Source organism: Genypterus blacodes, unplaced genomic scaffold, assembly GCF_046128005.1.
Source record: "Genypterus blacodes isolate CSIRO-AG114 ecotype Tasmania unplaced genomic scaffold, CSIRO-AGI_Gbla_v1 ptg000048l_1, whole genome shotgun sequence".
Taxonomy (NCBI): domain Eukaryota; kingdom Metazoa; phylum Chordata; class Actinopteri; order Ophidiiformes; family Ophidiidae; genus Genypterus; species Genypterus blacodes.
The window spans coordinates 3,140,769-3,164,452 of NW_027466861.1; the positions used below are offsets into that span (position 1 = coordinate 3,140,769).

The 23,684-nt window shown below is 48.4% G+C and overlaps 2 protein-coding genes across 2 annotated transcripts; one reads left to right on the plus strand and one right to left on the minus strand.

Moving 5' to 3' along the window:
* Nucleotides 1-363: 363 nt before the first annotated feature.
* itgb8 (integrin, beta 8) lies at nt 364-13,339 on the plus strand. The gene is made up of 17 exons (XM_076150080.1): nt 364-899; nt 1,738-1,823; nt 3,039-3,210; nt 3,309-3,415; nt 4,425-4,564; nt 5,328-5,493; nt 6,277-6,435; nt 6,689-6,784; nt 6,867-6,959; nt 7,951-8,091; nt 8,978-9,395; nt 9,562-9,784; nt 9,874-9,977; nt 10,360-10,476; nt 11,200-11,363; nt 11,608-12,642; nt 12,725-13,339. Exons 1-16 carry the CDS (start codon nt 611-613, stop codon nt 11,734-11,736), a joined length of 2,604 nt encoding a protein of 867 aa, XP_076006195.1. The 5' UTR covers nt 364-610; the 3' UTR covers nt 11,737-12,642; nt 12,725-13,339.
* A 644-nt stretch (nt 13,340-13,983) lies between these two features.
* On the minus strand, nt 13,984-16,198 carry sp8a (sp8 transcription factor a). Its single transcript, XM_076149985.1, has 2 exons — nt 16,067-16,198; nt 13,984-15,622 (listed from the first exon to the last, which is right to left on the minus strand). The coding sequence occupies exons 1-2, from the start codon at nt 16,085-16,087 to the stop codon at nt 14,351-14,353; spliced, it is 1,293 nt and encodes a 430-aa protein (XP_076006100.1). The 5' UTR covers nt 16,088-16,198; the 3' UTR covers nt 13,984-14,350.
* Nucleotides 16,199-23,684: the final 7,486 nt, after the last annotated feature.

Here is a 23,684-nt window from a genome sequence, read left to right on the forward strand (position 1 = left end):
CCTGAGGCGACATGGAGCAGCCATGTGACACCTGGACGTTACTTAACAAAATGTCAACGATGGACAAATTTAACTCAACTTTTAACTTCACGTAGAGGAATGTCTTTAGACGTACTTGTAACAAATGTAACAAAAATGGTTTCATTTTATACAATTGCCAGCACATCACTTTGACTAGCTCTGTGATATAAACATCACCGTCGAATTCAAGGCCACAGTTCACTTGGAATGCATCTCTCTCTCTCTCTCTCTCTCTCCCCCACCCCGGCGTCGTTGCCATGGCACCGCCTGCCTGAGTCAGTCGGTGCACCAGTTATAACCCTGTCACTCTCCCGGTGTGGGATGTTCACGAGCAGTCCGCGTGTGGAGGCGCACCGGGTGAAGGAAGATCCCGCCCGTATTCCGCCGCGCACAGCGTCCCCTCCCGCCCTCCGGTCCGCTCCGCTCTGTCCCGGGATGCGACAAGCGCCCGGAGACGCGTCGCGGTCGCACACCTGGATGTAAATAGATGGAGCGAGTTGCGCAAGTCCCGCAACCGCCGCCGCCGACGTCGCACTTCCCCGTGTTCGCCTCCGCGGGGGAGCGCGCCTGTAAGCTGATTTGGACGTGAATGCCTCTCGGATTAGGAGGTTGTTTGGCGAACCACAATGCCCCGCGGCTCCGTCCGGCACTCTTGGCTATTGTTCGGCACGGCGGACGCACGGTGGCCGCTCTCCCGCAGCGGTTCGGCGTCACCTCCGGTCGCGTAAAGCCTCGCCGCCGCTCGGTCGCCTCTCCTCCCGCTGCGCCGCGCTCCCTCCTCCGGTGTGGAACGGAGAATATGACGCCCGGGCTCGTCCCTCTGTGTCTGCTCCTCTGCTCCGTGCTGGCCGCCGTCTGCGCTGACGCCTTCCGCCCGGGTGAGTGGAGCCTCATTAGGGCCAATTAAGCGCCGCATCACACCCGGACATAGGGACTTGGTGGGGGGGCCCTGGGTAAACCTAACCTTTCTACAAACCGAATGTAATTGTCTGAATATAATGGGAAGAATTCCAGATTTGGTCCAAATTTAAGCCATTTTTCACATTAAGTCTTGAAAGATTAAATGAAAGATAAGTAAGTTAAAAAGGATGGAGTTATATCTATTAAATCTATCTCTACATTTGTAGCTATTGGGGGCCCTGAGGCATCCACAGCCAGTAGCCTGTAGCTTATATCACCACACATTGTATTTAAATAAAGTCCCTCCATCAATTATAATTAAAACTTCAACTGGGCCGCCTATTCAGCGTGTTGCCAGGGGGGCCGGGGCGCTAATTGGGTCAGAGGGTCTCATTAGCGAGCTGAAGCTTTTCTCTGTCCCACATTCCTGCACTGAAATTGGATTTCATCGTCTTAATGACTTTAATTCAGCTCTAATCCAACTACAGTAAGCGTCCCTTTGTGTTGGGCTGCTTAAGTTGTGTAAATACCTTGTCACTGTGATGTTGTGTTGAGTGGGTTCATTCTCCTGTGTTCAAACTCAAGCACCTGTTCCCACACTGCCGGCCATGTTCCCAACCCTGCGCTCAGCTGAGACTTGCATTAGATGCTGAGTGGTGCTTTTGTCATTAAAAGTGTGCGTGTGATCGCTAAATTTCCACAAGGGACTCGGCTGCATGCCTAATGAGTGTTAACACAAACATTCTTTCATATGCTAATTCTTTTCTCTTCTCTTCTCTTCTATTCTCTTCTATTCTCTTCTCTTCTCGTCTGCAGGTGATAGTGAGTGCTGGTCTCCGAGCATCTCTTCTTGCTCAGAGTGTCTCAGACGTGGACCGCAGTGTGCCTGGTGCTTCGGGGAGGTAGGTGTGTGTGTGTGTGTGTGTGTGTGTGTGTGAGAGAGAGAGAGAGAGAGAGAGAGAGGGGGCTGAGCATTCCGCAGATGACATGCAGCCAAGCTTTGATGCCATTTGCAGATGTGAATTTAATGCGTGTGCTCCAGCTTCAGCCGGCCTGCCTGCCTGCCCTTTGACCCGTGTGTTTATGTGTGTGTGTGTGTGGGTTTTCTCGTGATGCAGCAAAGACGCAGTCACTTTCTATCTTTGTGTTTAGTCTAGACACACACAAAGATAACGTCTACTGTCAAAGCATCTATGTTTATATGCACCACCACGCATGTTTATGTGTGTGTGTGTGTCATAAAGAGCCCACCCTGATTTAAAAGAGCAGCCTTGAGAAGTTATAAAGCTACAAAAGCGCCACCAACACACCAGTCACAAGACACACACACACACACTCAGAGCAAGTGTATTGGCTAGACTACTTGGTCAACATGTGTGTATTTTAAGACTTCAGGTGGTTTCCAACCCACTGAACCTGAACCTTGAACAACATTAAGGGGGGCGCTGGTGTGTGAAAACCGTCAAACATTTTTGCTCCTGCACCCACACACACCCACCCACACACACACTCAAACACATGCAGCTTAATTGGGTGCCAGCTTAAGTGACGTATTGCATTAGGAAAGTCCCAGGAAGTCACAGCATCTTATTATTCTTCCTCTACGCTGCTGCGAATCACCACAGCCCTGCGAGTGTGTGATGTTCGGAGGAAAATGGCGTCGTGCCCTCTCGTTCATCACAAGTGCTTCTCACACCCTTTTGCAGTCATCTGATACGCGGGTCACACACCAAACCTGAACACTAAAGAACACAAACACAATCCAGACTCTGACCTGGTATTCTCCCCCCGAGCCAGTGAAGAAGACACTGACGCTTCTCTTATCAGCGTGCAAACATCTTGGAAAGAAGTCTGCTAAATAAAACCAGAGACACCGGACGAGCTCTCACATGTGTGTGTGTTCATAGAATCCTGAACGCAGCACACAGTGTCTATTCAAAAGTATTGCGTAACTTGTCGTGTTTTCATGAACTACCAACCGACTTGTAAATTTGAAACTAAAAGGAAGGAAGGACTGATAAACATCTGGTTGTACGAAATCAAAGGGTTCGATAAGAATGTTAGGACAAAGCCCGATTCTATTCAGTGGACCCTCCATGACCTTGTGTGACCTCTAGGGCTTCCTGGATGGGGCAGGAGTCAACCAGCGCTGCGACCTGCCGGCAAACCTGCTGCGAAGAGGCTGCGGGCCGGAGTTCATAGAGCAACCGGAGGTCAGAGTGGAGGTCAACGCCACTGTGGGCAGCACACAGGTGTCCCCCAGCGACATCAGCATCACCCTCACACCGGGTAAGTGGGGGGGACGCCGGGGGAATCGCCTGGAAATCTTAACGTCTGAACGTCTTTGCGTCAAACTGAATCGCTCCCCTTTACCGTGTGTTGTTCAGGGTCAGAGGTCAGCTTCACGGTGGCTGTCACCCAGCTGCAGCGTTACCCCGTGGACCTGTACTACCTGGTGGACGTGTCGGCGTCCATGCAGGAGAACCTGGATCATGTAGGTGATGATGCACTCTGCTGTCACTCTGCCACACTGATATCACCGCCGCACCATGAATCAGCAAGATTCTAATTCAATCCAGTGAGTCACCGCTGAGCCGGTCCACTCCTCTCTGCCCTCACACAGGAGTACAAGCCAACGCTCGATAAAATGTATCTGTGCTGTTTGAGATCGGATGAGATCAGACGGAAGAAAGGCTTTGAACTTTAGACGCCAAATATGGACGTTAAAAGAGGAAAATCAAGCAAAAATAAAGAGCAATCATAAGCAATAAAGAGACACATTATGATAGATATGAGTATGATGTAAGCCAGGATCAGGACTAAGATAAGATAAGGTCTAATGATAATGATGATGATAATGATAAAGCACTTAATATAATTGAGTTTGTATTGACAGACATAATAGTACAAATATCCATAATAAAGGTTTACATCTCTGCTATACCAATTTAATTCATATCAAAATGTGTAAACGGGTTCAGATTCATGCATGGACACCAGAAACGTGTCAGTTTGGTAATCATCCACATTTGTTTAGGGACTCAGAGAAGTCAGTTTGCTGCAGAGCGGCAGCTGTGAGCAGTTTGATCTGCAGCCAGAGAAATCCAGAGTGGCGCCTCCCTCCGCAGCATTTCACGCACCAGTTCATGAGAATTTTACTCACAATGCACCAACGAGCAAAAAATAACCCATTAGTAGAAATTCTGTGGCATTCGACAGACAAGGGAAGTCAAAAGGGGAAACACGAGAGCCGCGCGTGTAAACAGGCCGAGCCACACACGGCTGAGTCACGCTGCGGTACCTCTACTGTATTTACCCTCAGTGTGCACACTTCTGTAATGGAAATGCCACAATCACTGACGGCTTAGTATCAGATCTTCATCCCGGGCTCTGATTTCTCTCTTTCCCCTTCCTCCCTATGCTCGTCCTCCCTCCCTCCCTCCCTCCCTGTGTCCCGTCCCTTACCTGTCCTTGTCCTTCCCCGCGGCGCTTCCTGTTCCCAGTTGAAGACAGTGGGGGCGGCTCTGTCCCTCCGCATGGCTGAACACTCCTCCGACCTGTGGCTGGGTTTCGGCTCGTTCGTGGACAAACCCGTCTCGCCGTACATCAACGTGCATCCCTCCAAAATCAGCAACCCCTGCAGGTGAGACCCAACACAACATCTGTACTCATAAACTCATCCGATGACATATGATTTCTTATATACTCCTGAGACCCAGCGTCCTCATATGTGGACATTACATTTTTCCTTCCCTACACCTCATTGTGTTAAACTTAAACCTGTTGTCCTCATATCTGGACATATTTCGCTGCCCCCTTATGGTATAAATACAACTCTGGCTCGTTAGAAGACAGAACAGACAGAAGTAATAGGTTGTACTCTTTGTGATCACATTATTAGGTCTGAATAACGGTGGCAACAGTGGCATTGGTTGTATTGTGCGTCTCAGTCCTGTGGTAGTATGAGCAGATGATTCGCCGTGAGTTAGGTGCACATGTTGGCAGTTATGTGAGTGATTCATCACCACGGTCTGGACTCACACTGGGCTTCAGATGTTGTGCATTTGTAGTAAGTATAGAAAAGAAAATGTGACGGCATCAAAGTTTGTGTTTTCTCAGACCCCCGCAAACCTTTTCTTATTTTAATGGCATGGGTGAGGTGGAGGTTTCCCATTGGTCGCTCTGACTCAGAGAGACTCATCTCTGCCGGCTGCCGGTTGTGTGTGTGTGTGTGTGTGTGTGTGTGTGTGTGAGGGGGGGGAGACGACGTTAGTGCGACCGCGGTTGTGGAAACAGCGAGATTATGACTTTTGTTTACTGTGGCATTTATATTTATGGAACTCTGCACTCCCCGTCTCTCTCTCTCTCTCTCTCTCTCTCTCTCCGTCTGGTTTCTGTCCCACCAGTGATTACGAGATCCGCTGCCGCCCAACCCACGGCTTTCACCACGTCCTGAGCATGACGGGGAACATGAGCGAGTTCACGCGCGTAATCAAGCGCCAGAGGATTTCCGGCAACATGGACACACCTGAGGGAGGCCTGGACGCTATGCTGCAAGCCACCGTCTGCCAGGTGTGTGTGTGTGTGTGTATTAAACACACCCTAAATGTCTAAGATGATGTCTGCTCACGGGTCACAGAGGCATTTATTCCAGAACAATGTTGCCACTCTGACTCAGCATTATGTAGTGCAACTGGCATCTCGCTAATAATTGACACCATCGTTGCGGTATGACACACACACGTGCACACACACACTCCTGGTGGCTTACACTGTAGCCTGCAATGGTGCTGTGAGTCAGGCCCTGCTGGGGGCCCTGAGTAAGCACCCAGCAGAGACTACATGGTGGTCATGCCTCCAGAAATAGCCTCTCCATTATGTCAGACCGTATGTTGTAAACTTACTGGGTTTCCCTTGAATACACACACACACACACACACACACACACAAAGAGGCTCATTTTACCACTGTGTGTGTGTGTGACTAACTGAGGCGAGTCACAGACAGAAAGAGGGGGATTCTATATCTGGCAGAAGAATTGCTACTGCATCTCATATTTTAGGAATTAGTAAAAGATGATCACCATGGGAACTGATGGAGCTCAGATGAGTGAAATGTTTGCATAAGCAGCTTTCTTTACCACATCACTGAACGTTTGAGCTTTAAAGCATGCACATATCTTCCAACTCAGCCTGTGTAAGCGAAGTCAACCAGTGAAAAGTGGAATGTTTGTTGGAGCAAACGATGATGAAGAAACAATATTTATCCCTCTATTCTCTCTCAGTTCTGGCTGTGGTCGAGTCGGCGAGTTTACCTCTTTCATCTCGGCTCTCTCTCTCTCTCTCTCTCTCTCAGGGGGAGGTGGGTTGGCGTCCGGAGGCCAAACGTCTGCTGCTCCTCATGACCGACCAGCCGTCCCACCTGGCTCTGGACAGCCGCCTGGCAGGCATCGTCACGCCACACGACGGCCTGTGTCACCTGGAGAACGACGTCTACACGGAGAGCACCACCATGGTGAGACGGGCAGCGAACTCAGACCTGCAGTAGAAGAAGCTCATACGCAAAAAAAAAACGATAACGGCGTTCTCATAAAATCGTTAATCCATCTCTGCATCTTAATGTGCGTGATTAAATATTAAAACCCTGTGACTTCATCAAGGTCAGTCGCCCTTTTCATCTGGGCTGCTGCTGCGGCATAACTGATGATGAATCAGCCATGACTCACACACACACACACACACACAGTTATTCAATTGTCTCATTTCAGGACCATCCCAGTTTGGGTCTGCTGTCCGACAAGCTGCTTGAAAACAACATCTACTCCATCTTTGCCATAGAGAAGCAGCAGTACCAGTGGTATGAGGTAATCCACCGTCCACAAACACACAGGAACTTCAGGTTCAAACACATCACCACATTACATTAATGCTGGTTTCCCGTCTCAGGAGCTGGTGGGTCTGCTACCTGGATCCTACCTGGGAAAGATCGGCCTCTTCCATGCCCCGAACCTCATCGACCTGGTGGTGGATGCATACAAGGTACGCTCAAACCTCCAACGCCTCCACTTCTCCCCGTCCTTCCCTGAGCGCGGGGCTCATCCTTTAGCCTGTAAAGAGACGGACAGGGTACGAGCGTTAAGTTCGCAGAGAGGTTGAGCAGCAGGGCAGCTTGTAGTGTGATTCCCGAGCTCAGGCAGTCTCAGCTGAACAGTGCTGCGGCATTTGTCTGCTGAGCTGCTCAGGGAAGATTATGGCAATTTTCTTTTGGCCTCATTTCATCTATCAAATTGAATAATAGCTTGTTCCTGTTTACAGCAAAGGCCTGGGAATTGGTGGTGGTGTGTTTTCTTCACATACGTGTCCAAGGAATCCCATGAACCCAGAGAGAGCACATGAGAGAGCCGGGACGTCTCTCCGCTGTTTAGTTTGAAAAACAGATGAGGGGAGACGTTCGAGGGGTGCTGAGAGCTTAATGAAACAGAACTGATGAACACAGGGGGTTAGGGAGTGTGTGTGTGTGGGAGAAAGAGGCTAGGGGCTGTTCACTTGGCAGCAGTCGAGGCTGTAATCTTGCCTCAGGCACAGCGCTCCATTGTTTGCCCCGAGAATCTGCCGAATCCACAGATCCGGGCACACACACACACACACACACACAGAGCAGCAGAGCCTGAACAGAAGCTGGCATTATAATAGTTATCAGATCCCCACAGAAACCATGTGTGCTAATCATGCACGAATACAAAGATGCTATTTTTGGCTCCACCTCCTTTTTCCCAGAAGCGCCCCCTGTATGTCAGAGAGACAGTGACGGCCTTCTGGGGACACCAGAGGACTGGAACTCATCTCTGCTCTTGTTTCCCTCTATTTTACAAGCTGGTACAAAGACTCATGGCCCCTCTCTCTCTCTCTCTCTTTTCTCCACCTCTTCTTCTTTCCTCAACACTACAAACTTTGACAAAGTCTGCACCAGGTGGCCCTAAGCGCTCGTCTCGTCCTCCAGTATTAAATGTCCCTTCTTCTCTTTGTCCAGAGGTTGTTGTCGGAGGTGTCTGTGTCTGTGTCAGTGGAGGACGAGGCAGTCAGCAGGTACTGGGTGTCTGTGTCGCCCATCTGCCCCCAAGGCTCCACCGTCAAGAACCAGAGCTGCTCAGGGGTGCAGCCCAACCAGACGGTAAACACACACACACACACACACACACACACACACACACACACACACAGAGCTTTACGTGACAGGAAAAGATTTGGAAAATAATCCCAATGAAGCAGATTAGACTTGTTTTGTTGTTGGCATGTGACTCATTACATTACATTACGAGCATTTGGCAGACGCTTTTATCCAAAGCGACTTACATTACCACCCTTCGCAGAGGGGGGAGCAATTGAGGGTTCGGTGCCTTGCTCAGGGGCACCTCGGCAGGGGCTCGAACCGGCGACCCTCCGGTTCCCAAGCGGAAGCTCTACCCACTGAGCTACTGCCTCCTCCTCCTGACCTGTTTACACTCTCCTTTCTGGTTCCAATATGAGACGATTCATACTTAGAAAATAGGACAATTATTTTTAGAAGCAGTCCACCACCCATAAACCTGGAAGATGAGTATATTTAGATAGAGATGTAGAAAGGTTTCACTTTCACATACAGACTGAAATTGAGCCCCTTAATCTGTCGGTGAATTAAACTAAATCATATGACGCATCCGCCCATACACACACACACGCACACACACGCACACACACGCCTTTGTTGCCATCCTGAGCCAGGGAACATTACAGTGGATTTTGAGGCAGATCCCGATCGTAGTTTTAAAGTTACTCATTGTTTGATCGTTACTTTGTAGGCCATAGACAACCATTCAGACTGCTGCGTTGCCCTGTGTTAACACAGGGTTACCACTAAATGGTAGCAGACCCTATGGATCTGGATCGGGGGTCAGAGCTGCATTTTCAGATATAGGAGCTACTGGTTTTGGTTGTTGTTGTGTAATAAGAGAGGAATGTTTGTCCTTGTTGGAGGTTTGTGCTTTCTTGCTCTGTTATTTATTTGTCCTCCTACGCAGGTCTACTTCAATGTCACCATCGGCCTACGCTCCTGTGCCGACGACGGGGGCGAAGACGAAGACATAACAGCGGTGGTTCGCCCCGTGGGCTACAATGAGTCCACCGTTGTTCGGATCCACTCCAAGTGTGGCTGCAGCTGTGGGTCGGCGGGACGGTGTCAGGACGGCACCCGGGCACCGTGCAGAGAGAACACACACACCTCCTATCAGGAGCAGAGGCTGGACCAGGGGCCGGAGACCAACATAGATCCGTCCTCGAACTGTAAAGCCCCCGGGTCCGATGTGGACTGCGGCGGCCGGGGAGTGTGTGAGTGCGGGAGGTGTGTGTGTGAGCAGAGCAGGCTCGGGACGGTGTACGGAAAATACTGTGAAATGGACGACTTCTCCTGCCTGTACCAAGGGGGGCTGCTGTGTGGGGGTAAGGGGCCAACACACACACACACACACACACACACACACACACACACACACACACACACAGACACACACACACACACAAATTTCTCAAACACACGATTGATAGCGACGACTTAAATATGCAGGCTTTCCTCTTATCTCCCTTCGTCTGTGTTTGTTCCTCACAGGGAGGGGCGTGTGTGTGTCAGGTGAGTGTGTGTGTGAGGACAAGTGGACAGGCGAAAGCTGCGGGTGCCCTGTTGCCACAGCAACCTGCCAGGCCGCCAGCGGCCTAATATGCAGCGGGCGGGGCAGGTGCGTGTGTGGCGAGTGTGTGTGTGACGACCCCCGGTACTCTGGAAGCTTCTGTGAGAGATGTCCGGTTTGCCAGAGCACCTGCCAGACATACTGGTACCTACACTCATCTGTCAGAGCATCAGTCAGACAGGGAGAGACTCCGGGACTTATTAAACCTCTCCCTCTCTCTCTCTCTCTCTCAGGAAGTGTGTGGACTGCCACCTGTCTCGCGGTCTCTCGCAAGAAGAAGTGGGACTCTGCAACCACACTTGTGCCCCGCTGGTCGGCTACACAGATCAGGTCTCAGGTACAAGCAGGCAAAACGTTTCCATCGTTTCAAAGATCAATCTCAATCATTTCTACTCATTTGAATGGAAAATGTAATGAGTGTTCTCCCGGCTCAGAGGGGATCCACTTACAGAAATCTGCCTATATTTGTTTTGTTATTGTGGTTTCCACTCCGCTGCTACGCTGCTGCACCTTCATCTGAGTGGAGATGAGACACACAAAGAAATCAAGGTCAGGAAACCACAGAATAACAGAATAACTCTCTCTCTCTCTCTCTCTCTCTCTCTCTCTCTCTCTCTCTCTCTCTCTCTCTCTCTCTCTCTCTCTCTCTCTCTCTCTCTCTCTCTCTCTCTCTCTCTCTCTCTCTCTCTCTCTCTCTCTCTCTCTCTCTCTCTCTCTAGGTCCTGCAGGGGAACGGTGGATCCAGTGTTTGTATGTTAGCAACAACAGTTGTCGATACAGATTTCAGACAAGTTCTGAGTCTGGACGAACTCAGCTTCACATCAGCAAAAGGCCAGGTAGAGTATCATATGGCACCCACACACACACATTCACACATACAGTTCATATGCATACACACATACATTCTATCCAGGTCACTTCCGTTGCTACCATTTCTCTGTTACGGCACCCTGGTGGATTTGAGTCAGCAAGCTTGCTGTCAGTGTTACAGCTGTATTCTACATTTCCCCTCAGTTCCCAGCTCTCACACACACACACACACATACACACTTACACACACACACCAGTACGTGTCCAAGTGTTACAGTTCATCCCGCCTTCCCCATTTTTGGAACAGCACTGCTCATTGTATGTTCCCCCCCATCTCCCTCTGTCCCCTGGCCCCCCCTCCACCCAACGGGACTCTCTCTTCCCGTACACGCCTACTCCTCCCGGGTGCAGCAGGAGCCAGGTCTCTATGGTAACCCTGTTACAAAATGTCAGAGCACTCTTTGGGTTCTTTGTGTTTGAACGATGAGCCCATCATCCCCACATGCCCCAAACAGATACAGAGTGAGCGGACAATTCAAAACGGCACCAATGGCACAGCTGCCACTAACTGAGCAGTGTGTGTGTGTGTGTGTGTGTGTGTGTGTGTGTGTGTGTGTGTGTGTGTGTGTGTGTGTGTGTGTGTGTGTGTGTGGCCTTTTGTATGGACAGGGTCATGGGGAATCTCTGCACCTGCAAGTGTGTATGCAGTATATATTAATCGTGACAGCAATTCTCTCTGTCCTCTATAGAGTGTGTGAGCAGTGGCCGGCTGGTGGGGACCTTCCTGAGTGTGTGTGCTCTGACAGTGCTGTGTGGGCTGGTCATTGTGGCTGTGTCCAGGCTGCTGCTAAAGAAGAGAGGCTGGACACAAGGGGGCGCTGCTGAGGACGGAGGCTATCCCTGCACTGGCCAGGTTAGCAAAGAGAGCCGCTGTTAGTAAACACTGAAACCTGAGCATGCTCCAAAATACAAATGATGATGCTATAATCAGAAGAAATGTTAAAACCTGAAGGATTAAGGGGACTTACAGGTTCACTGAAATAAAAGCTGTAACCCAAACAGAGTGGCGCTGTAGCCCTGGGAGAAAGGGTAAAGGATGAAATCTGCAGAAGAGTAAACAGACCTGTATTTAGCATGTTGCCTCTGTCACCTTTCAGGACCTGTCTTACATCCCAACAAGCAACGAGAAGACCGTCACATACAGGAGGGACCAGCAGCTGGACCGCCCCGTGGAGATGCACATCCAGGTTCCTAAGATGCCCCTGGGCGACCCCTGGCAATGCTAGGCAGACAGATGAAAAGGTCAAGAGGAAGAGGCCAGCGTTAGAGACACATACTGTAGGAGCCCTAAACCTTCTCACAACTCCAACCAGCTAAACTTGGAGACTTATGTCAGACAGGTGAACTAAATGATGAAAGACTTCCACGGAACTACGCTTGAATCGTGTCACGGATGGGAACACCATCGACGAAAATGTTCATTTACTGTGCGACTGATGTGGTCAGTATCCTGCGAGCTAAGATGGAGCACAAGACGGGCACAAGTACCGTCCTGTTCTTCGTCGTTTGTAGCAGCAGGGAGGGTACTTCTTCCTCTACAGGGTACCGCGGGTGGGGGAGTCCTCGCTTTTTAGCTGTAACTGCTCTGTGTGTGTGTGTGTGTGGGTGGGTAGGTGTATGTGCGCATGTGTGTGTGTGTGTGTGTGTGTGTGAGAGAGAGACAGATTTTATGGTACAAACATTTTAACATCAATTCATCTGTGATATTTTCCTGTCTTAGCCTGCCCCCCTGTGGTCAGTTTGAGGTACGACATTCTCCAATCTATGCCTTGGGATTTGATTCATGAAGCACACCGTGGGCTCGGGTTGGCCTTTATAATATATCTAACAATCTAAGAAGCATTAATCAAGGTTATTTGAAGCATTTCTTTGTTATATATTGTCATCGTGTTCTTGTTCTTTGTTATTTTATGCAGATTTTATTCCACAAGAAGTGAGCATGTAGTTCCATTTGATTGTCAGCTGTTAATAATCAGGTTAGACTTGCACTAGAGCAGTTGTTCTGCATTGTACTACTGAAAACAGTCCCGTTACAGGGCCGGGCAGGAGGGCAGTACGGCTGGTACGGACACATCCAGTACAGATGGAGCTAAGGCAACAGAACCACAACACTGGACTCACAGTTAAGACAGGTAAACATATTACCAACAAAATGAACACGTGACCTCAAGATTAAAGACATCAAAGACAGGCTCGCTCCATCAGCTCCTCCAGCCGCAAGTACTGAGCCTTCCTCTGCCCGACCCCCATCTCTCTTTGTGATTATTATTTAACACTAAAGTTGTTTACTGCAATGTAGCTGCTCGATTTTGAAGTCAGGAACACTAATTATTATTTATTTGATTTATTTTTCTGGATGTGTTTTGTTCTGTTTTTATGATCAATATCACTGAATACCAACAGGCTGTACTTGATGATACAGGTAGGGTAGTGGACTGTTGTGTAGATGAAGACTGGCACTCGATCTCTAAGCGTGAGAATAAATGAGCAATAAGGTAATAATCATCTCAATTAACTGGGCATTGAGTTTGGAGTAACAACAGCACTTTTCTGTGTAGTTCTAAATGTGACTGGCTGTGTAGTGTGAATGTTTCATCTCAATTAAATGTGCAAGATTTTTATTTTGGATAATTTCTTGTGAGGTCTGTTGATTTTCTGTCCTCCACACCTACAGAGTTACATTTGGGACATTTTAATTTGACATAAAATAAAAATATTGCATTCAATCTGTTGAGTCGGCTTTGTGTCATTGTGGTAAAATACTAAACAAAGCAATGTTGGCATCTGATTTGCAAGGTTGTCTGCGTTTATCCTTTTTTTTTCCCCATAATGCACTTGGCTGTACTGTGTGTATTAAAGCTTTGGTGTAGCAAAGAATCCCATAATGGTTCGTTATTGCGTTCAGTCAAGACCCACAACTAAATTATATTCAAATATTATAGAAACAGCAAAAGGTGACAGTATGAATTGGACACTAGGGGGCGCTGGACGCAAACGCAACTGAGAGACTCGCGATCTGAACTTCACTTCATCGCTCAGCAGTCATTTGTAACCATTCAGAGGTGATTAACTGCGGAATACTTTGGGTTTTGATCTACATTAGACCGACAACAGCTTTGTTTATCCAAACGAAAGTAACATAAATCATTAGAATAATTTTAAAACTTTGATTAGGCCACTTTCATTTTCACAATACCTGCTTACAGACCCGATCACTTACACGTGTTGACATTTGATTAATTTGATTATTGATATTTGATTTATCATTTATACTATTGAATTTTTAAATATGATAAATTTTAGCAAACTTGCAAAAAACTATATCAGACTTTAGGGTTCATTTTAATAACGACAATGTATTAGGCGTAATTTCCGAGATATAAAACTAATAATGTAACTGGAAAATGATAAATAAGAAGACCTGAAGAGAGAAAATGACCCAAATCTGTCCAGTTTTATTTGTTCCAACTGTAATCACGAAAAGCATGCAGAGATGAATAAAAACACAACCACGTGTTTGGACCAAACTAATTCCACCATAGTCTTTCACAATGACACAGACTTAAAGTGCGGATCTGACTTCAGTAACGAGCTCATCACGGAGAAGGAGGAGATGAGATTTGGCTACTTCAAAACAATGTACTGTAGGATAAATTAGGCACATATCATTGATTTTCAAATACACGAAGTTGATTAAAGTTAGGGTAAAAATTTATTTTTGTCAAGAAGGCTACAGATAATAACAAAGATGAGGTAAGGACACAGTGTTCATCATAAAGTGCCATTTCAGTTTGAAGTGTCCGTGAGAAACGCGCTCCACTGCGGCCAACAAGCGTCACTTTACTCCGCCGCTTTCTGCCCGTCGGTACTTTGCACCGTCTCCCCCGGCGCGTTCAGTGGACCGGGAGAGTGCCTCGGGCTGCCGGAGACGCTGTTGTCCGTGTCGCTGCTGCCCTTACCGAGCCCCGGTTCCCCGCCGTCCTCCGCTCCCTCCGCGCTGTGCGTCCTGATGTGTTTGGTGAGGTGGTCGGAGCGCATGAACCGCTTGTGGCAAACCGTGCACTCGAACCGCTTCTCCCCGGTGTGAGTGCGCAGGTGCCGCTGGAGCTCGTCCGAACGCGTGAAGCGCTTCCCGCAGAAGAGCCAGTTACAGACGAACGGCCTCTCCCCGGTGTGCCAGCGCAGGTGAGCCTTCAGGTGCGACGTCTTGCCGTAAACTTTCCCGCAGCCCGGGATGTGGCAGCTGTGCAGGCCCCTCCGCCGCGGGCTGGTGCTGCCCTGGCCCAGGCTCTCCGCCTCCTGGCAGTTCGGACAGTCGCACGTTGCCCTGCCGGTGTAGCGACGCGAGGAGGAGCGCGAAGAAGCAGGCGCGGACACGACGGGCGGCCCTGTTAGCGCGGAGGACCCGGAGATGCCGGACTCTGTGTAGGGGGCCGGGGCGGGGGGCCTGAAACCGTCCAACAGGTGCTGCGCGGCGGGGAGCAGGTGCTGAGGGGGTCCGGGGCTGAAGTGACCGTGGGACAGCGAGTTGTAGTCCGAGCTGTAGCCGCTCAGAGGAGAGGGTAACCCGGCCGGGCCCTGCTGGTCCACCCAGTTGGTGCCCATGTCCCACCAAGCGGAGGACCCGGCAGGGACGTTACCGACGTCTCCCACGGGCTTGAACCAGGACTCGTAGGGGTGTGTGTGCATCCTCGGGTATATCCCCGCTATGCCATCCACGGAGGAAGAAGAAGGGAATTTGGACAGAAACATAGACCGCTGTGCTTGCGTGTGTTCCGGCACGCTGTTGTCTGCCTGCACGGCGGTCTGGTAAACCGAATAGTCGTTTCCAAAAGGAGAGCCGGTGGTGGTGACGGTGAAGGCGCTGGAGGAGTCTGTCAGCCCCGACCCGTTACTCCTGGAGGTCCCTGATGGGAAACCGAGCGAGCTGAGGCAGGTACCCAGGTTGTTGGTACCCGGCGCGCCTCTTCTCCACGGGTGAAAGCCTTTAACGAGTCCAGGCCCGGGCGCCCCTTCGGAGAGAGACGGGGAGGACGAGGGGCTGGGCTCACCGATTCTGCTGCAGGTGGCGGCCAACATGGCAAGCGGGGTGCTGCCCAACCGGGGCTCCTCCTGTGGGCACACACACAAGATTTTAGGCCCATTGCTCTGACAGTGTGTGTGTGTGTAAATATGCGCAAAGATGGACATCTCCCAAACTAGACACGCGATTGTTGTGAGACTTAAAACCCGGACGATTGAATGTGAGTCAAGTTAATTAGAATATGACGTTTAGCCATATAGAATTTAGAAAATGCGGTTTTACAAAGAACTTGTAACTCACATGAGTGCTGGATTAACACAACAATTTATTTACAATTTATTCTTTATTCTTATTCATTACTACCCGAGCTTGCTACATCTGGATCATTAAGAACAGAGGCAGCAAGACAATATGAGCGCAACAAGCCTGGAACGTTGTGACATCGTTGCCAGTTGTGTGAATCAACTGGCAACACAACTGGCAACCCCTACATCGAAATAAAATACAATAAAGTAGTAAGAAAGTAAACTTACCCCGAGCAGAGTAGCAGCCATGATCTGTGCCGAGATGTCTTCAGCTGCGAGGTTTGTATGTGTGTAAGTGTGTAAGTGTGTATGTGTGTGTGTGTGTGTTTGCGCTCTCCGGCTGCCAGTGACGAGTGTGTGTGTTCCGCTCTCCCGAATGCTTTTAGTTGTAGCTTCCCCCGCGGCTTTGAAGTGCCGCTGAGAACACGAGGACCAATCAGAGGGCAGAGATCCGTAACGGGTTTACGCTCGAGGTCCGTCGTAAATTTTACCAGTCCGTGAAATCTCGCGAGGGCACAAACAATAGCAAACAAAGTTATGCGGGTTTTGAAAGCACAGAGGGAGAAGAGAGGCCGAGCTGCAGAGGAGCTGGTCAGCGCTAAAGTGGACTAACTGGTCAAACTGGACCTAAAGAGGAGGAAGAGGAGGAGCCTGTGTTAACATGTTTTCACCTTTACTATAAGAGGTTATTAATAACAAATGAGCTTTTAGTAACCTGTAGTTAAAGGCTCAATTGGGCAAAGGTGGGTGATTGACCCCGGGCACAATCAGAGCCCACCATGTGTCCACTGGTTAATTTGATTAGATTCAAACGTGTGTTAACCTGCACGTCATGTGAAATGAAATAGCCGGGGCCTTAATAGGAGCCCCTGCTACGCCATAAAGAGGCCCCGGTCTAAAGGCTCCTGCTGTTAGAGTTTAGACTGTGTCAGACGTGGAACCAACATGTCAGCCACTCCACGTGAAACATGAAACATGACTTCCTTCTCAGATCCCAGTAGACGCCATGTGTACGGTGATTCGGCCAGTTTCAGTTTCATCAGAGGAGCGTAGGAAATAAGAACAGAAGCTCCTTTACTGTCCACCCATCCAGAAGCTCAACGGGCTCTATGGCATTGGGTTTGTTGTGTCGCGATGCATTCTGGGTAAAGAGCAAATAAAAGTGTGTGTTTGGTTAAATGTGAATGTTTTAAGTTTATAATTATGTTTAGAGCTGAAGCTGAAGTTAAGAGTGTTGTTGTTTTGTTGTAGTGATGCATGAGGGAGATGAATGAGAGGCCGGCCCCCGGGGTTCGTCCCATCCTGTCCCGTGGGCGTGGACAGTCCACCCCCAGGGGACAGAGGGGGAGGACAACACCACTGCCTCCTCAATTTCATCTCATTCAACACAAAACAAAATGCCGGCATCATCGCCTCCTCCTCCTCTTCTTCCTCCTGTTGCTTCTTACAACAACTTTACAACCCCGACTTACGCTTTAGGGACCAGGGAGCAAAAGTTGCGCAACGTACGATTAATGAAGTTATGAGCATCCAAACTCATTTCAATTTCAGGATTTAATCAACCGGCGGAATTGAATCTTCACACTTTTTCAGGATTTACAGACATATTTGGCCAAATAATTAGAAATTTAAATGTATGAAACACAATTGCAGTCATATTTACCTATTGAGAAAAATATTGACATGATTTTGAAGCGATTGATCCGACAGAAACACTCAGGTTGAGCAGGATGGAGCTTTTTCATTTAGGGTTTGTTATATTCTTCTTTTGGAATATTGAGAAATGTTCATAAATCAAATAGAAAAAAAAACAATAAACAGGATGGGAGTCTTTATTAACTCTGAGGCACCTAAACTGTTGATGTGTGTCCCTTTTTTATATTGACTTATTAGGGGAAGCAGAAGGTCTTTGCGTGATGATGTTTGCTGTCTTCTTGCAGCAGGGCGCACATTATTGTTGGACGTGTGGGGACATGAAAGTCAGGTGAAAACCAGTTTAAATAATCAAACAATAAACCGTTTCTTCATTAGAGACACAGAAAGTACTGAGGTTGCTCCTAATTAGGTTTTAAATGACACACACACACACACACAGGTATGTAAACAGACCTGATGAAGGCGCAGGCTCCCACGCTGTCCCCTGCTGTCCTGCGCAGCCTCAGGCGTCCCCGTGCTCACAGGTGGAGTTTACAGTCGGCCATCTTCTCTTTAACCTGTTGGCCGTCCTCAGCAGCCACCCAAACAGCTGTCCCTCTTTAAGAAGCATTCTTTTCCCACACTAGTGTGTGCGTGTGTGTGTGTGTGTGTGTGTGTGTGTGTCTGTGTTTAACCCCCCACCAATGAAACCCTGTCTGAGGCCCGACCTGTTCCTTTAGCGGCGATAATGACCACATTATCACGCGCCATCGAACGACAACAAAACAGATCGTCTTGTGCTTTCCAATCACTTTTCTGGGCACTGAGAAAGACAAAGAGGAGACAAAAGAGTGAAATAAAGACGGGGCACTTCAGCAGGGACGAGGGACGGACCCAGTATTTTATTTCTCCCTGGTGTTTTCCTCATTTCGGCCTTTGTTATCGGCGTTAAGTCGGCGTGATCCTAAGGGCAGAGCCGCCATCGTGATCAGCTGCCCCGCTGAGACAATTAGCAAGAGAATTAGCCACGAAAAAAAAGCCGCCAATGTTTCTGATTCTGTGAAGCGACGATTGTTGAAATTGCCGCCATTCACTTTACAAAGTTTGATGCTTTCGGGGAAAATTGCATCCAAACTTTGTCCCACGTTGGACCAAAGTAGAGACACTTGTGGTTCACTTACCGGGTTGCGTTGCATGGACCCTCATGTTTACGTGGACAGTATCGGTGACGTAATGGCTGCACGACATCGCAGCACCCAGAGGTGATTGTAGGATAGAGCTGCAGGGGAGAATACAGAGGTTTCAGGGTCAAAGGTCACAAGACAACTCCTTCTGAGGCAACATGTGTGCATATACGTACGCGTCTGACTTGATGTACTGTACCTTTAAGAGGCTTTCCCTTGTGTTCAGTGGATCCATATGGGTACATTCTACAGATTTGGGTCTTAAGGGTCAAATGAATGAATGCCAGACGTCGGTGACCCTGTTTGGAGGTCATTATATCTTCTAAAACAAGGTCAATTAGTTAGACGTTGACGGTTTTGATGTCTCCCCGGAAACACTCTGTCTTTGGGTAGGTCCAGACGTCCCCCTGGCTGAGCTGGCTGGTCTCTGGGTGTCCTCAGCCCCCTAAACAAATGGAGGTTGTTTTATGAGGGAGGGAAAGATTGGAGCAGGTGATCTGCGTGCCAGGATGTGCCTGGAGCGGCTCCTCCTCCGCTTCCTGTAATTACAGCCAGAAACGGGGCACGTCCCGCCGTCTGTCAGCACGCCGCTGACGGACGAGCGCGGCGGCACCATTGGGAAATGTTCACACACACACACCTCACGGGTTTCCGAGATTTACACGATCCACTTTTATTTGTGTTTAATACAAAGGATCAATGAGCGCCCCGCCTCACTCTGTCTCACACACACACTGAGTCAAGTTCTCTTACTCTCTAACACACACTATCAAACTCTTTCTGTCACACACACAATAAACAAACTATCACTCTCTCACAAACAGACAAACTGACTTCAACAAGTTCTCTTACTCTCTCTCCCTCTCTCCCTCTCTCTCTCTCACTTACTCACTGACTCACCCCCCCACTCCCCACACACACACACACACACACACACACACACACACACACACACGCACAGGGGTCACGGGGGCATCTCTCATCAGTCTATCCGGCAGACTGAGGGAACCCTGGTCGATGTAATTACACGGCGGAGGACGCTTCGTTCATTCACATTCATGTATACAGCACATCTACATACAGACTCGCTCCATCACCAGAGACGAGACGAGACGAGGAGGAGGAGGACGGATTCACGAGAGAGGGAGAGGACGAGCGTGCAGATGCCACTGAAGTGTGTGTGTGTGTGTGTGTGTGTGTGTGAGTGTGTTTGCTATGGGATCATATTTGGCTGAAGGTGAATTGAAATTTTATGAGTGACTTCTCTCTTACACACACACACACGCACACACAGAGTTTGGTTAGCGTTGATGGATGTCTGCAGTTGGTTGAGACATTCATCACAGAGGTCATTCAACCTGCCAACACATCTGCCACCTCTCCCCTCAGAGAGAGGAAGAGGAGGGAATTACGCCGGGTGAGAGAGAACGAGACTGTGATTAGTATGTGGAATGGATGAAAAGCTCACACACACACACACACACACACACACACACACACACACACACACACACACACACACACACACACACACACACACACACACACACACACACACACACACACACACACACACACACACACACACACACACACACACACAGCTGTAAAGTGGCATCTCCCGTTTTAACACCAGTCTTTGGCCGAGCCACTGCGTTATGACTTTCTGTCGTCTCGTCTCCGTTGAACACTGACAGTAAAAGTTGCTGATTGACACTTGGAGGAGCCTCTCAGCAGGGGGCCCCATGCATTAATGAGATGAGGAGAAGGAGGAGGAGGAGGTTGGTTGTGGCGTTTGGGAGGCGGCCTCACATCGCCACAGTGTCCTCATAAAAGCTGTGGGGGCCAAAATGAGGTCCGGGGAGCCTGCTGAGGGTCTCTGCTCTTCATGTCAGGGACCCCTGTGGTAAATCACGTCTTACCAGAGAACTATTTGCACGCCGGACATATTTATCTCATTTAATAGCAGCGTTGCAGCATCATCAGAGCGTTTCTGTACTTGGAGGTGAAAAACACTCGAGCCGGTCGGGGAGAAGAACTCGTCTGGGCTGCATTCCTAAATCTGTCCCGTCAGCCGCTCTGATTTAAGGTCGCTTTGCTGAACATCCTAACTTCTCCTCCTCCTCTTAGATTGCTTTCTCGACGTTACGTGACCGTAACACACACCTTCATCACAGGTGTCACACTTCACGTATTCCATTTATTAGGTACACCTGTAAGTCCAAACAGCCACAGTGATGAAGGTTCTATTTAAATATGCTATATTTATCATTAATTAATGAATTAAATAATAGATATTTGCCATTATTAACACAATTGATATTTTCTCTGCACTAAAACTAAGACGTGCTGTATAGATCTGTACATCCACAGCACATTTAAATATATGTTTAAAAGGAAACAATTGATTTTAGGTCGCCATAATGACTTTAAGAAGAGTTAGTTAGTAAAATGTAGAAAACCTTTTTGTGGTAATTTCTTACTCATGTTTTTATTTTTAAGTTATTGTTATCAATCAAATCAAATACGCTTGTTAATCTATTTTCTTAATCCAAAAAAAGTTGTTTTGCCCTCATCTGGAATTTCACCTGAAATAAAAACAAAACACAATTTAAACAATACATAGAAAATAATAAAACGTATTATATGTTTTTAAATATTATTGAAATCTAATTATTCATATTTCAGTAAATAAATATTAAAATAATACTTTTTGATGCTTTTGATTTTTAGTATTCATTTCATTTCATGTGCTTTAATTGTGAATTTCTGGCAACATGACTCAAACTGTGCATCGTGATTTTAGCTCATTTATTTAATTTATTTACGTTTGATTGACAACGATTGATTGATTTTTGTAGAACATGGTTATTTGACATTAAAAACAGATTTGTTATTCTAAGCCCTTTAGCTCCATGTTGATGAAGTTAAGGAAACAACACTTGTCTTCCTCTTTAGAGCAAAGTGGCCATGTTGTTTTTCATCCAGCAGGCAGTTTAACGTGAGAAATAACAGTGGATGCTGTGACACTCGCAGTCTGTTATTATGGCTCGTTACCCACAGCTGGCTCTGACACACACACACACACACACACACACACACACACACACACACACACACACACACACACACACACACACACACACACACACACACACACACACACACACACACACACACACACACACACACACACACACACACACACACACACACACACACACACACACACGTCTCTGAATTATACACTCTCTGATTGCACCGTGCGTCTCCCCATGACAGGGAGGAACGGTGGCGAGAAGAAGAAGACAAAGAGCAGAGGATGAAGGCGTAAAAACAGGAAGGCACAGAGTGAGAGACAGATGAAGAGGAGGAGGAGGAGGAGGAGGAAGAGGAGGAGGGCGGTGGTGATTCCACACGTGTCACTCACGTACACCCGGCTCTGCTCCCCGTCTGGTTCTGACTCAAGCCGGCGATTTTCCACAGCTGAAGAGCGCTCAGATGATCTTCATCCTCTTCATCATCACCCTGACACACATACACACATGCTCTCTCTCTCTTTGATTAAATACTGCACTGACCATGATCCTGGTTCTCTTCACCAATAACACTGTTCATCCCTCTCTCTCTCCCTCTCTCTCACACACACACACGGAGATTAATTTACCACTTGTTCATTTTTCAAGTTACTGTGAGCTCTCCGTCCCGTCTGTGCTTAATGCGTGTTTGAATGTGTCTGTGTGTGTGTGTGTGTGTGTGTGTGTGTGTTCCCGTGTCCCTTGATTGATGTGTAGAAGCCCAGCAGCATAATCATACACTTCCAGGCATCATTTTTCACTTTTGGTCTTGATGGATGGACTTCATGCATCTGATCATTGCTACCTCAGCTTGGGGGGTCCAGGTCATCTTCCAGGTGTGTGTGTGTGTGTGTGTGTGTGTGTGTGTGTGTGTGTGTGTCGGTATCAGTGTGTTTTGTGGGGACAAGCAGTCCATCTCTCTGTCTGAAGTGAGTGGTGATTAATTAGACCCCCACAGCCCCAACAGAAGGTGTGTGTATGTGTGTGTGTCCTGGGTCTCCCTAAACTAACTCTGCCTCTCTGTGGCTCAACTGTGTGTGTGTGTGTGTGTGTGTGTGTGTGTGTGTGTGTGTGTGTGTGTGTGTGTGTGTGTGTGTGTGTGTGTGTGTGTGTGTGTGTGTGTGTGTGTGTGTGTGTGTGTGTGTGTAGGGTTACCATGACTTGTCTTCAGTGGGCTCAAGCACTCCCCAGTTTAACCCCATGCCATAACACACTCAGCCGTGAACATACATATGCATGCACACACACACACACACACATTATTCACACTGTGGCCCTGGTTAACTAGTGGCCACTCCCACTCATTGCGCTTCACCTCCCCACAATACAGAGCCTAAACTCCAGCAGAGGCGGGGAGGAGGAGCAGTAAAGCACGCAGAGCGACACAGAGCGACGCAGAGACGTTAAATTGGGCGGAAACACACCGCTCGCTTTTACATGCTAATTACCGCGCGACAAATTGTTAATTTATTCCAGACAGAAACACGAAAAACAGCCGGGGAGTAAGTGAAAACGCAAGAATTCAACGCCATCCTCATCATAAGGCACAAGGGGGCGTGGCCTAAATGGACAGATGGACCGGGTTCAAAGTTACAGGCCAAAATGTGAACACACACACACACACACACACCCCTCTTTTGTGGTCATCAATAACAATTGGGTGGACAGAGGCGAGAAACTGATGAGGGAAATGAATGCAGGTCAATACACATCCTCGACTTCACTCACTCTCTCTCCCCACACACACACACACATTCCACTGCAGTCTTTCTCGCACCAGGTTCAGGTGGTTTCGGAGGTGATTTAATGGGTGCCGTTTTATTGATGGTTCCCGTCAAACATGAAACGTTTCTCTTCCTCCACGTAACCACACACACACACACACACACACACACATATACACACACACTCTGCCTCTGGGCTGTCATTCACTTCATACACAGACAGCCT